The 14,409-nt window shown below is 37.8% G+C and overlaps 1 protein-coding gene across 8 annotated transcripts in view; it reads left to right on the plus strand.

Moving 5' to 3' along the window:
* SSBP3 (single stranded DNA binding protein 3) overlaps nt 1-14,409 on the plus strand; it is a 178,904-nt gene that overhangs the window by 151,095 nt on the left and 13,400 nt on the right. For 6 of the 8 annotated variants that reach the window (XM_007423903.4, XM_007423904.4, XM_088128550.1 and 3 more), the window contains 4 exons: nt 8,966-9,046; nt 9,815-9,874; nt 12,818-12,884; nt 12,998-13,074. In XM_007423903.4, the coding sequence (XP_007423965.1) occupies nt 8,966-9,046; nt 9,815-9,874; nt 12,818-12,884; nt 12,998-13,074 (285 nt within the window). The remainder of the gene's footprint in view (nt 1-8,965; nt 9,047-9,814; nt 9,875-12,817; nt 12,885-12,997; nt 13,075-14,409) is intronic. The other 2 variants (XM_088128545.1, XM_088128547.1) reach the window with 1 other exon arrangement.

Here is a 14,409-nt window from a genome sequence, read left to right on the forward strand (position 1 = left end):
TAGCAGACAGGAAGTAGCAAATATTTTCAGATCCTTATTGTTGCTGTTTCTTGCCCAACCCCAAGCCACCAGCTCCTCCTACTGCTGCATAACAAGTTGAAAGAAAGAGCATGCAGCACTGTTGCTGAGATATGTGTCTTTATTGTACTTCTACAGTTATATTGTCCAGGGCTAGCTGCCACAACTATTACACTTGCAAGCTAATGTGACCACAAGGATGGTATTTACTATTGTGTGTCATCTAGCAACAAAATGCTTTGTAAAGTCTTGAATTTGGGGGGGGGGCGTTTTACAGTTTATTGCATTTTTTCCGGTGTGTTGTTCTAGGATAACCCTGTCTTTTAGTTCACACACAAACTGCATCTTGGAAGTGGATTAAATTAACCACTGGGATATCCTTCTCAAACAATTATATATTTTAAAATCTCCTGTAGGGAAAAGTATGTGTTTAAAGCAGACGTTACCATATAAAGGGCCATGGGTGTCCAGATGCATATACGAAAGCTTTTCCAACACCAGTCACTTTCATTTAAGGAATTAAGAAAATCTCTGCTGCTGTGAATTGCAATAACCCAGTTGCTAATCAGTTTTGTTTAAAAGCAGAAATTGATTTTTGGATGTTTTTTAATTAAAAGTGGTAATTTGAGTGGAATCACTCTAACGTCGCTCCGTGAGGTAAAGGAGAACATTTTGTGAGCCTAAACAAAGGTCTTCATGCTTGAGATGATACACTTGATGTGCTTTAATCTTTCTGTAATTTTCTGTTTGGGGAAGAAGCATATTCTGAAAGTTAGATGTCCCTTTTCCATACCTTGAAGGCAAGAAGTAAAAAATTATTTGCCCAAATGGAATGTGCCTCTGATTAGGTTATGGCTGCTAAGCTATTCTGATCGGCAATCGCTGTCTGAGCCGACAATTTAAGTTAATGTTTAAGAGCAAGGAAATGTCTGAAGAAGCAAAAGCAAGACCCTCACCTCTTAATAATAGATTCTGCAACTTGTATTGTTCCCCAAGTTTTCCTTTCTTTTGCTTTAACTTCTTCTATAACTTTTAGACCAAATGGCAAAGCTTGATATAATCGCTTGTTTGAAAGCTTGGAAGTTTGCACCAAGAGAACCAATGCTTTAACAATACCTGGAGTTCTTGTTTCTTTAAGTTGAGTCTTCCTCCCTGGGATGGGGGGATTCCTTCCTCCCTCCCTCCCTCCCATGAATATGGCATGATCTTATCCGAAGTATTTTTTATGGGTAAGACTCCTTTCTGGATAGAACTAGTCTTTCTGATTCCAGTTGGTGTCACAAACAGTATTTTTTTTAAATGAAATGGCTGAAAGCTTGCAAATTTGTGCAAGAGACATTATGCTAAAACATCAAAATCCTGAAAGGTTTGAATTTTCATCCATTAAAAAAAAAACGTAAAAGTAATATTGGAGTTCTGCTGATGTGATCACCCATAGGTGCCATGTTGCCAACCCTTTAAATGGAGAGTTCCTTTTCTCAGTTGAGACCATTCTCTGTTTTCTGTTCTAAATGTCCCAAGATAGCTTCTTTCAAATGATACCTGGTTCATTAATTGGTATCGGAGACTTATTTGTTGTGAAACTTTTCAAGGTCCATGTACACTGCAGGTGCTGAATCTATTGTTGTTATTCAAAAGATGTTTCCAGTTAAGACAAAACCTACTTTTCACACTGATTTAGATTTTTTTTGCGGAAAATATCCTCCAGTTAAGAACAGTGTGTGTTAGTTGTGCCAATGCTAATAAATTTGAGGGGTTTAGAAGGAATTTGCACTCCTGCAGATGGTCTGTCTCACCTTGTTCTTGACTATGATTGATCAGATGCTTCTCTAACAATCTATAAACAGAGATATAATGCAGTAGCCACCTTTCCTTATTAGCAAATAAGAAAAGTCAACAAGTAAAGTCCTGTTTTAAATGCCATTGCTAAATCAAAATATAATCCATTTCAAGTGATAAAATAAACTGCTTTGACAGATTACCACTTTTTGAACAATATCAAATTTAACCATAAAACAGTTGGATCCCACACTGGTGGAAGATACTTATAATTTGAATCTGGGGCTAATTGCCAGCAGGATGAAGAGGATGGGAACAGTGCTAAGCAGATCCTGCACCCAGTAGCGCTAGTTTCTATTTCTAGAAAATCTGTGTACTGTATTTAGTAATCCACAGAGGCAAGTTCAGATATGGATTTTGTATTTAAAAGTATAGGTTTGGAGGGAATTATGGCATGTTTCCTTTTCATTTTAGTGCATCATCCATTTGAAACATCACAGCACCAGTTAGAGCCTAATATGAGTGTCTGGCTGTGCTCACGTGGCATGCTTTGCCCAATCAGCCACTAACCTAGACAGATTTCATTATGAGTGGTTCTGGCAACACGTGTACTAACTGGGTCCAAACTAGCAAATTGGGGAATATGCCCACTTCCTTCATGAAATGCCTAGTATCCCATGAGCCCTTGCAGCAGAAGAATATAACAACATTCCATGACATCACCAGGCCATTTCCCATTGGTCAGGCAAGCAGCAGTAGATATTAAAGAAAAAGAGAGAAACCAAGCTGGAAGGGGAAGGGAGGAAAACACACAGTACCCCAAGCCACAACTCATGCAAAGGTTATAACTATCGCCCTGCCTTCCAGCAATCCATTTCTCATGTACCCCTTCCTACATGCTATCTGTTTTGTTTTCCCCTGACCAGCATCACTTCTCAGTAAGTTCCCCAAAGCAACTAGCAAACAAATTACCAGAGGAGCTGCTGAAAATCTTCCCATATCTTCCCTTACCACCCCAGCAGTCAGGCCACTCTGCCAAAAATGTCCCATAAGAACAAAAGCAGTTGCAAATGTCCTGCAAGCAAGACAGGCTTTAAGGAGGGAGGTCCCAACCACAACAAACCCACAAAGGCATAAGCCAACCGAGGAGGCCAAGGAGGGCACATAAGTAACAGAGCAAATCTCCAGCATCCAGGACATGCTGCTCCTCTGTAACTGGCTTTAAGTGTTCACACAGAACTCTAACCCCCACCTACCGCCCACTTAAAGTGTTCTTCCCAGTCTTTCTCCACTCTGACCATTCAGCCCTCCTAATTTCCAACATCAAGTCAGCCTTTATTTCTCTTCCCCAACCTGTTTTTATAACATTTTACATAATGAAGTAACTTGAAGATCTTGAAAGCTAGTGTATTTTGTGACTTCTTAATTGACTTAATAAAGATATTCCCCTTTAAAAAGACATCTCTGCTAGTGTCCATCATGGAACCCTGAGGGAACCAAACTCTCACATCAATTTAGAGAGTTGTCAGCCTTTTTTCCCCTTAATTACATTAATCCTACATAACGGTGGTTTCATCACTGAAGCACAATATTTGGATGCTGTTTTATGATTTGTTGGTATAAAACATAAGAAATAGAACTTCTTTGTAGCTCTTGTAAGTCTCTATGCCATTCATGAATTGGATGGATGGATGGATGGATGGATGGATGGATGGATGGATGGATGGATGGATGGGAGTAGTCACTTTCCATTGTCCTTGTGGTGAATGGAGAATAATGAGCAGCTGTGTGAAAAAGCTGTGTGTACATTAAGCTCCATTTCCATGTCTCTAGTGAGTGTGATTATCCCTCCAAGTGAATCACTTAGCAGGTAGTACTTGCCATTACTGATTTCATCTGTCATTCCATTGCCTACTCTCAGTGGTCTGAGATTCTCCTTCCACTATTCACAATCTGTTTGGAGTTTAAATATTTTGAATTTTAAAAATTCTTATAAATTTGTTGCATTTGTGAGTGATTGATTGATGTGTTTCAAAAGCGCTACTTGTACTAGCCCCACATCTCATATCCTGCCATCTTTTAACCAAGTGATTTTCCACTAGAGCAGAGCTATTTGTTGCGCACACTTCAGATAATGAGAACTGTATTGTCTGTCTTAAACTGTGGTTAAGTGATAAGGAGAAGACCATGAAATCACAGTATCCCTTGCCAAACCACTTACCTACATGGAACAGATGCATTTTGCTTACCTTAAACTCTGTTAGAGTATCAGTGTTGATATCTGTATTAAGTGTGGCTAAGGCCAGTTGATTGACTTTCTAGACCAGAATTAAGAGGCATACATTGAACTTGATGTAGATTCAGGTTCAGATTAAGAGGAATATAGATTAGTTATATTAATGATTAATACTGTGCTGATCTGAAACTAATAATTGTTAAATTGGGGATTAGCTCGTAGCAGGAATGTGTGATCCTGAAGTCCTAACCCTTCCTTAACCATGGTTGAGAAATCTTTCATGTGTACTGACATTTAGTTTTGTTTCGTTTCGTGTATGTCTTTGAGTCAGTGTTGACTTCTGGCGACTGCTGGACAAGACCCTACAGTTTTCTTGGCAATGTTTGTCATTGCATGCTTCCTAAGGCTGAGAGAGAGTGACTGGCCCAAACTCACCCAGCTGGCTTTGTGCCTAAAGAGGGACTAGAACTCATGGTCTCTCGGTTTCTAGCCTGGTGCCTTTACCGCTAGACCAAACTGGCTCTGTTACTGACATTAGTGTACAAATAATATATCTGGTGATGCTGCTGTATGGAATTAGTATCCATTTCATTTCGTATTGACTATGCTTGGAAATGGAGACTGGTGAGCACTGCAGCATCATCTTAACTGCTGTCTTAACTGAACTCTTTCTTAACTTACTATGATTCAACTTCAGATACTACAAAGAAGCAGATTTTCTAGTGTGGACAATATTGTTTTAGGTTATGGTTTATCTTTTAAGCTACCTTTTAAAGGTAAGAGAATCATAAAATTGCTTGGATAAAATGGGATAATTGAATGAAAAGAACATGTAGAACTCTATGCAGATCTATGAGTATATGAAGCTTGGATGTTACAGTTTGGGGAATACAGTTATGTAGTGGGGTACAAAGGTAAACATTTACAACTTTATGATGTTTGGACTTTTAAGTTTTCAGTTGTATGAACGTTCAGTGGCTACATCAGTTTAGCTGGTAGTTGTCATAAATGAATTTGAAGTAGTTGGATGGTCACTTTGAGCTTTCTAGAAGTTGTTTATCTCTGTGTTTCCCTTAGTAGCTAGCTGGTAATACATTTGGAGAAGAAAATGATTTTGTCATTTTTATTACTCCTTTCAATTAACAACTTATTATTTCTGCTTTAAAATAGTATGTCACAGAAAAACAGCAGAACTTTTTTCTTGAGTTGATATAAGCAAAGCAGTGTACTAAATCACTGATAAATCCTAGATAGCAGATATTATTTACTTGCACACTTTTAAAAATAAAAAAATAGTTTGGTTAAAGAATGAGTAATTCAAGTTCATATTTCAAGTTGTGGAATGTAGTGGATAGCACTTCTTCCAGGCTATTCTCCTTGAGATACAATAGAATAAGTTATATTCTATTAGACGAGAGAGGGAGGGATCACCCTGCACTCAGTTGAAAAAAAGATATATTTTTGTGGTTTCAAACTGTGTTATAAAGTACATTAAAATGGAAGAACAAGGAATCCTGTTGTACCATGAAACTTTAGGTAGTCTTTCTCTATTTTGCTTCTTGGGTAAGAACTCAGAGCAAATCCAGATATGCATAAATGGTGACCCAGCACATGGCAAGCACATTTCTGTGGCAAAAATTAAAACAGAAGTTTCCTTCTGAAATTAAACAATCATTTGTACCAAAATGGTTTTGGTGGTGAGTTTTTATATGCTACTTGTACAAAATACAAGAGCTTTTTGTTGCCCATCCTACTCCAAAATGCAAGCTAGACACACATATCATATCGATTCTGCACTTTTCTGCAATTGATACCAATTAATGAACTATTTAGGAAGAAGAAGCCACCATTACTGAAAACAGGACATAGGAACAAACACATATCAATTCCAATCGGTTTTGATAGCTAGGCATTGCATGCTGTCATTCCTTTGGGCCGGTTGTTGGGGAAGATTTATCACTAGCCCATAAATAGAATCATTTATTAATTTTTTGTTTGGCATTCAGTTTATGTAGCTAAAATAAGAAAATAATCAGGAAAGAATTTTTAAGGGCATCAGCTAAATATTCTTTTCTATTTCAAGTCTTAACTTTTAGTTTCTCTTAGCCACTGTCAGAGACACTTTAAAGATTTCTTTATAGATAGATACTAATCTTGGTAGAGCACACAGTAATTAAGATCATATTCTCTATGTTCTCTGAACATTTGTTCTCAAACATTGTAAGTAACAATAGAGCATACAAGATGTATGTGTTTTGTGTCAGGTATGAAAGTCACACATGTTTGAGATCTTACTGCTTTTCCATATTAGAAGGCGGGATCCTAATTCTTGCCTGTTCATTGCACGTAATTATTTAAAAGGGAAATGCAACAGTTGAGGAGTGTATGTCTTTTGTACATCTCAACACCATGTCGTTGTTTGACTATCAATACTAAAGCAAGGATACCACAGTAAAGATAAGATGTGAGAAGCAGCCCTGAGCTTTCAGTTAAATGAAGAGTTAATGAGCAAACATTAGCATCCTATACACAATGGATCTTATTAATGCAATGGGAAATCAGTTTTTCCAGGTTAAATATAACCTGGAGGATCAGCAAAGTGTATGCTTCTGTTTAGACTTCTGTTTGTATCTTTCTGTGTTAACTCTTAACAATTCTTTTTTCCTTTATTTACATTGCACTCAAGTTTCCCTAGTACAAAAGATTTGCAGGTGCAAATATGTCCTGCCTTCATTAACTTCCCCTCCCCTTTTAAATTTATGTGATTTCAATTTTCCTTCCCTGTACTGTTAATTAGGGGATCCTCTAATCAGTACCATTATCACAGTGGTATTCATGTTTAGGAAAGCTGCTAAACAAATGCTTGCAAAATTGCTAAATGGCTAATTAATGTCTGTTAATTAAGAAAATTGCTCATGGTAACAAACCGTGCCATTGCTGGCAGCAGCTAGAAGGCGAACACTTGTTGAAATTACTAACATGGCAGGTATAGAACATCTGTTCCTCTGCTCTTCCTGAAGTGTGTGTAGCTGCTTCTCCTCATGTACTTACAAATCGTATTTGCTTTCCAGATCAATTGCAATTTTGTTTTTATTTGAGAGAACAAAATATTAGACAAGCAACATATATAACTTATAGCATGAATTTGGGTATTCGCATTTCAGACTGCACTCTAAAAAAGAAGTTCAAATTCTTGGAAGTGGATAAAGTGTTTAACCATTCTGGACTTGTAGCATTACTGAGCTAAAACCGTAAAACCTTTTTTTTCCTTTTCAAGGAAATATAGTGGCTTCCCAATCACTAGCCAAAAAAAGTTTGTTTGGATCACCGAATAGTTGTGAAGGAACATAGGCAGAAATCTTGAAAGGGCTGTGCTGTAGTTTTGCATAGATACAGGCAAACCACTCCATGTTTAAGAGGTTCTGTGCATAAACTGATCTTTGTATGGAACAGCTTTTGGGGAGTTGATCTGTGCCTGAACTGAAAAATGAATGTTTCAGGTGTTTTGCTCTGTGCAAGTAAAGAAAATGGGTTGTTTTGTTCCAAGCAGAAGAGGGTTGGGTTCAGCAGGGATGGGAGGGAATGGCAAAAAAGCCAAGAGCGTTGGCCATTGAGGGGAGGGGGGAAAGGTTCTAAGAAGTTGGGTGAGGGGCTACTATATGCCACACTGGGAGTTGCCAAGATGAGAAAAAGGGCAGTGTGGATCAGCTTTTCCTTACTTGCCCTATCTGGATTTTGTTTCATTTGAAACTCAGCATTCCATGTTTCCTTTCTGCTGAGCCATGTCTGACTTGAGGTAGTTGGAAAGAACCTCTGGAGCACAATGGGCTTGTACATCTCCATTTTGAATGTAGAGACATTATTTTAAAATGCCCCTGCTCATGTGCTCCGGTTGCAGTGGATTCCTAGATTGGGAGTTCTCTGAAGCAGAGGAAATACATTTAAACACCCTCTCTTTCTTCGTTTTTTCCTCTTGCGAGCTGCATGGCAAGTGAAAATAAAATGCTAATTTACTATGACAGGATTATGAGTGAACAAGTTGTTTACGCATTCCTCGGATATTTAATCAGATGCACTTACTGGTGATCCAATATTGTGGAAAAGTGAAGCTTTTATCAGTAGGTATTTTCTTCAGATAGAAAAGCTGTGTTGTCCAAACCTGCATCGTGATTCATACCATGAAAGCAAATTTGCTACATCTTGGGCTTACACAAAACGTCTGATTAACATACTTTGGGAAAAGCATGTTTTATTGTGGGTAGATACCAGGGCAGAGTTGGCGGACATGCTGTGTTTCTGCGATGGCATGTGTGCAGTTTCCAGTGAGTCTAGACAAGGGAATGCTTAAGGTATTTTGGAGGTATTATGTTAATTGAGTTCACAGTTTGTATTTAGTAAGGTATGGCAATAAAAATGTTTGCTCACCAATTATGTGTTGCTACACATTGTACTTATTTTAAGCTGTCCGTGAACAGTGGAGCTCCAGCATCGTGCCAAGTGACAGCACAGCAGAATATTCATGAATGGTTTCTAATCCAGATATTGCTATTACCAAAGGATCCCATTCTATCAGTTACTCAGAATTCTAAGGCAATCCTTGAAAATAAGATGTGGCTAAATAATAAACATTAGGTTATTATTTGCTGCCTGATGTCAGTGTTATTAGAGGAATTACAGTGGCATTTTCAGGAATGATGTGCAGTTATGGGGACCAAAAATAAATTGTTCGCTATTGCCCAATCCTCTTCCCTTCCCTTCCCCTCCTTTCTTTCTAGTCTAAAAGCTTTTCTGATGTGGTTAGCCATTCTTCTTCACTTAGTAATACATAGAAACAAACTATTTGTTTGGCAAGATTTATCAACTTGTTAAGCCAATTCTTTTCTTGCACATTGATATACCTGACCTGTAACCACCTTCTATCCAATCTCACAGGGACCGCCTGGCTCTCAGCCCTCGCCACACGCACAGCCTCCACCTCACAATCCCAACAGCATGATGGGACCCCACAGTCAGGTAAAACCTTGAAGGGCTCTCTGGTGATATGTGGGTGGAACCTTTTAGCATGTAGGGGTCACTCCTTCCCACTAACTTCATTATATGAGTCTCCAGCATCGTTCTAGTCGCTTTGCAGGTTTACATCCACTCAAGCAGTGGGCCCCAAATGTTTGTTTCATTCAATCTCCATTAAGACATCTGTTCTTCTGGGTAGAACTTGTTTTATTGACATTAGTTTAGAAAACAAGTTTCCATTTCACGGATGCTAATTCACATGCAAATATAATTCTTATTTTTTTTTCTGAATATGGTTTAAGAACTTGTTTTCACAACTTGTCATTGAAATATTTTAAACCCAGCCCTTCCTAAACTCATTTTCATTTAGCAAACTATGTAAAAAAATATCCAGTACAGACATTTTGTGTTAATTTTAACAGCTGAATCCAGAACTGCCAAAGTTTACGCTATATAACACACACACACACACACCAAAGACTTTGAAACAAAATACTTATTTACCAACAGTTTTTTGTTTAGATATTCGCTTCTGTATGTATTTGTCAAATTAAATTATAAGTTGCATGGAATGCAGAGTGTTTATTGTTGGTTTGGTTTGGGCTCTGCCTCAAAAATATTCAGTTAATGAAATGTTTAGTATGTGTGTGTGTAGTATATGTGAGAAACACAATAGGCTTATTTTTGAGGTGCATGTGCAAACAAGAGGGTATAATGTTGACTTGCACTTTTAACATTCGTTGCCATTCAACTATTTTTATATGCTTACAGCCTTTTATGTCACCAAGATACGCAGGAGGCCCACGGCCCCCCATTAGAATGGGAAACCAGGTACTGTATTAGCCTCTAAGTCCATATATTTTCTACAGTACTATTCAGGTTTAGACATATGTAAATGGGAGGAGAAACAAGTTTTGATAAAATGTTTACCTTTTCTAACATTAAGCATGTTTCATTACAGGAGAATTTTTGCTGGCAGAAATACAAATCCATAGATGCAAAAATCATGGGCCTTAGACTATATATATAAAAAAAGGACAGTATATAGCCAAATTCTTTATTGGGTTCATGCAAACAAGAGTATAAAAGATATATGGAAAACTGCCTTGGTCACAGAAAATATTTATACTTCCGCTTTTATTGGTGTCTTTCTTTAACAAAATAACACAACAAATAGTAGTAAAATCTGTTTTGAAATTGTTCTAAGAGACTGGAGCACAAATACAGCATTTTGTTTTGCACAGGGGCTATAAATTCATTTAGGAATAGCTTCCTGTTATTCTTCTCCAGTAACTAGTATTCAGAAGCTATTGAAAGATTTATACACCATATATTCTGGTCATTTGCACCTTTCAAAAATGTTATGGCTATAAGAACAAGCCATCTTCTAAACACGTCCTTTGCATGTTTTCAGATTTAAATATTCTTAGTTATACTGAGCATGCTGTTGTTGTTTTCCTAAGATTTATAATTTGAGCACACTTGCTACTCAGACAAATGCAAGGGAGGGGGCACTCACATGAAATACACTTGCCAGCAGTAGTTGACTTCAGAATAAAGCATTTGTATTTTGTACTGTCTGCCGTGAACGTAACATGGGGTAAACTACTACTGCTTTCTTCAGTGAGTCTGTAATAGTGAAATTAGTAACTTAGTCTTCTTTGAGAAATAGCTGCAAAAATAGATTAATATGGGTCTGTCAAATTTTTAATTGTTGATTAATCTGTTCAAATATAAATGAATCAGTTAGTAAATTGGTTACATTTAAATAAGCATCAATCCTGCCAAACCCTTCAACACAGCTGCCTCTGAGAAATAAGTAAGGAAGCATAAAAGACTGTATTTATTCAAAGGTAAAGGTACAGTTCAGTGTGCTAAAGATCTTCAGTAGAATTTTCTTTCCCACTGGCAAGAACCAAATATGTAATATGTGACCTTAATTCAGGCAATCAAATGCCCTTAACTTATTTTTGGACTATGATTCCCATCAGCCACAAGCAATGGACAGAGGAGCTGTATTTCAAGACATCCATCTATAATTGCTGATATGCAGTGATCAGAGTTAATCCCCTTCCTTTCATTTTATTTTTAGTTTCTTATTTCTTTTATCCCAAGCATCCTGTCACTGTGTCATGGATAAGGGAACAATGTTTGTTGCTGGTGAAAAGAGGCAAGATAGAGTTGAAGAAAAGAAGGCAGGGTGCAACAACTGATCACTCCAAGGAAAATTGTGCTAGGAAGAGTAAATATACAATTTACAAAGAGCTAGCATATTAAAAGAGAGAGGGAAGGGAAATGCTTTCAATATGGCCTTCCTGCTGGTCAGGGTTGAGAATGAACTTTGCTACTTAAAAATAATTCTCTGCTTGCGTCATATAGCGGGGAAACACTCTGCATTAAAAAATACAATAAATATATAAAATCATGGGACACAGGGGGTGGGTCTGCCTATTCCTGTTTGAAGTTACAGATGCTATCCAAAAGGTATCTGCAGAATTTATCAGTCATGTTCCCTTCTGCATTAAAGTTATATCCAAACTGCGCCAGAAAAGTGTTGAAAGTTTTATTTATCAATATCAAAATATTGTCATTTGATTGGGGGAAATTTGGAGTTAAAAATATAACTGGAAGGCTTCTGGATTCCCCTTAGCATAAGGGTAATCACACATTAGTGTTCTACCAATTGATTTTCTGGAAAACCTAAAATAATGAACAAGTTGAAACTTGGAAGTGAGGCTTCCTGGATTGTACAGTTTGTCCATACATTCTAAATTTCAAGCTAAATCATTTGGCCAAGGGCTGTAAAAAGAGACTTTATTGTTAAAAGCACTTCTGAGCTCACTTCTGAAAAGAAGGCTTGCTAAGCCTGCTTTGGGTAATTTTTCTACAACTGTCCATGCTAACTTGATACCCAAGTAAGTCTATATAGTCCACTACTTACCTAGAGCACATTCTGGAAGCAATGTACACTTATCAAGTGGTTACACAGAATCACTTTCTTTTAGAAGGGAGACAACTTGGTCAGATTTTCTTAACTAACAGTTTTTGCCATGGACTCATCAGTAGTATCTTTACATAGAAACTGATATTTGAGTTCCCAAGGAAGGATCTTTTTCTCCAACTGCATGTTGCACATATTTGTGTGAAATAGATATTTATGTTATTTACTGAGAGTATTAATGGATCTTGTAAGAAGTCAAGCTTGAATGAAATTACTGTGAAGTCGCTTTAATCTAAAAGAGAAACTAATCTGGAACTAGTTAAATAAATTTACTGAGGCCCAATTTGCTAATCTCAGTATCTATAAAAATACTGATACAGATACTCTCTGTAAAGAAGGATTTGAGAACTTGTGGACCTCCAGATGTTGCTGAATTCTCAGGACCCCTAGGTTGCCTGGCAAATTATAGAAATGCTAAGGCTCATATTTAAGCGGGAGCTGAACTTCCTCGTCCCACCTTTTAAAATTTCATCTCCCAAGGGTTCAGATTTATATTCACCCATGTTCAACAATACCAGTCTCAGTGATTCCAAAAGTTCACAGACCCTTGCCTTTGGCATTTGAAAAGCATCCAATGGTTTAACTTCAATACCATGTATTACTGGTTTAACACAAGTTCTACATTTTTTAGCATAGGAATATCATGACTAGAAATAAAGTATTGTCTATCTGTAGCTCTAGTTAATATAGAAAAGACAGAATGTTAATTGTATTGGGTATCCATAATTTTATTATGTATTAGATTTTATCAGCTTTCTTTCCCTTTTTTGTAGCCTCCAGGAGGTGTTCCTGGTACACAGCCATTGCTGCCCAACTCCATGGACCCTACACGACAACAAGGTAACAGATGTTGAGGCTGCCTTCAGAAGTTTCCTCACAGGGCTTTTGCGTCTACTCCCTTGTTTACTTCTCTGTAATATTGTGTAACTTCTTCCCGTCTCTTCTCTCACTAGGGCATCCCAACATGGGTGGGCCAATGCAAAGGATGAATCCTCCTCGAGGCATGGGACCTATGGGCCCAGGTCCACAGGTAAAACCTGGGCAGACCACTTCCTATCCTGTCCAGTGCCAAGCGTTACGCATGCTACTTTGTGAAGTTAGTAAGCAAAACATCATAAAAGCAGCCTCCAGGGGCACTTCCATTCCTTCCAAGCCCTTTTCTCTCTACCATTAGCGGTAATGCATTTTACATTAGTGTGTTTACATATGTCTGGAAAAATCCCACCTTCCAACGTCTAGTTAGGACTTCAAAAATGAACATTCTCCTATCACGTACTTCATATACCCACCTATTCCCTACCTTCTGTTTTTGCTTTTTAGTCTAGGCAAACTTCTATTTCAATGGAATTTTCCCACTCAGGAATGATAATCTTGGTGCAAAGTGGGAAGAGAAGAGGCTGCAGATAGAATGCTGTGTGTATTTCAGTGAATCAATGTTAATAATTAAATTTGCTGCAGTCTCGTCTGTTTTGATTTACCTCGTTCTTTATAGCAGGGGCAGACACATAGACCCCACTCAGCAAGCTTTTCCCTAGCTGCCTTTTTAAAAAAAAAATCACATACTTCACCTTTGCTACATTCTAGACAAGAAATGCAGCAAGACAAAGGAAGAGTAGGTGGATTGAAACAATACTTGTCGTAACCAAATCACTCTTAAGTTCTGGTTTCTAGAGTCCTGATTATGTTTAAACCTCAAGAAACTAGATAGGTTTCTAAGCTGCCTACAGAGCTCTTATCTGGAGATAAAAAATTATACTATGGTATATTTATTTGGGCCCCCAGGATTCTGTTAGGGATAATTAACTAGGCCAACAGTTTTCAAATCCGTAAGACAAACTTTCAGAGGTTAAAATCATTTGGTGAAGAGAGGTGAAAGTCATCTTCTCCCAGAGTCCACTTTTGCTTGGCCCTTGGCTGTACCAAGTGATTGAGAAGTCTGTTATTTATTGTTGTCTTATGAGAATGATGCAAAACTCTTCTTTCATAGGCTTGCTCTCTCTTGCCATCTTTTTGTTCTTTTAGTTTCTTCCTGCAATCTGCCAAACTGAAGCATCTGTCTTTTCCTTGCCATGTTACGTTTTCAGACAGGTTTTTCTTTGGTTTAGGTAGTTACAGACTGTCATTCCTTACTGCAGTGTGTATCTACGCATTTGGGAAAACTGTCAAGGTGAAGTCTTTCTGTAGCATTCAGTTAGGGGATTACAAGAATTTTACAGCCATATTTATCTTCTCCTGCACTCCAGCCAGGGGCAGAGGCATGCTAAAATCATCCTCACTGCATAGGCTGGGGGCAAGAGATGTCCAGCTTCCAAACATGGTTACATGTGCACTGCAGTACATAGTTGCCCATCAACACCATTGCCGA

The sequence above is a fragment of the Python bivittatus genome, unplaced genomic scaffold (genome assembly GCF_059951505.1).
Source record: "Python bivittatus isolate LINGU-HERP-01145 unplaced genomic scaffold, Pbiv_v1 ctg000700_np1212, whole genome shotgun sequence".
Lineage (NCBI taxonomy): Eukaryota > Metazoa > Chordata > Lepidosauria > Squamata > Pythonidae > Python > Python bivittatus.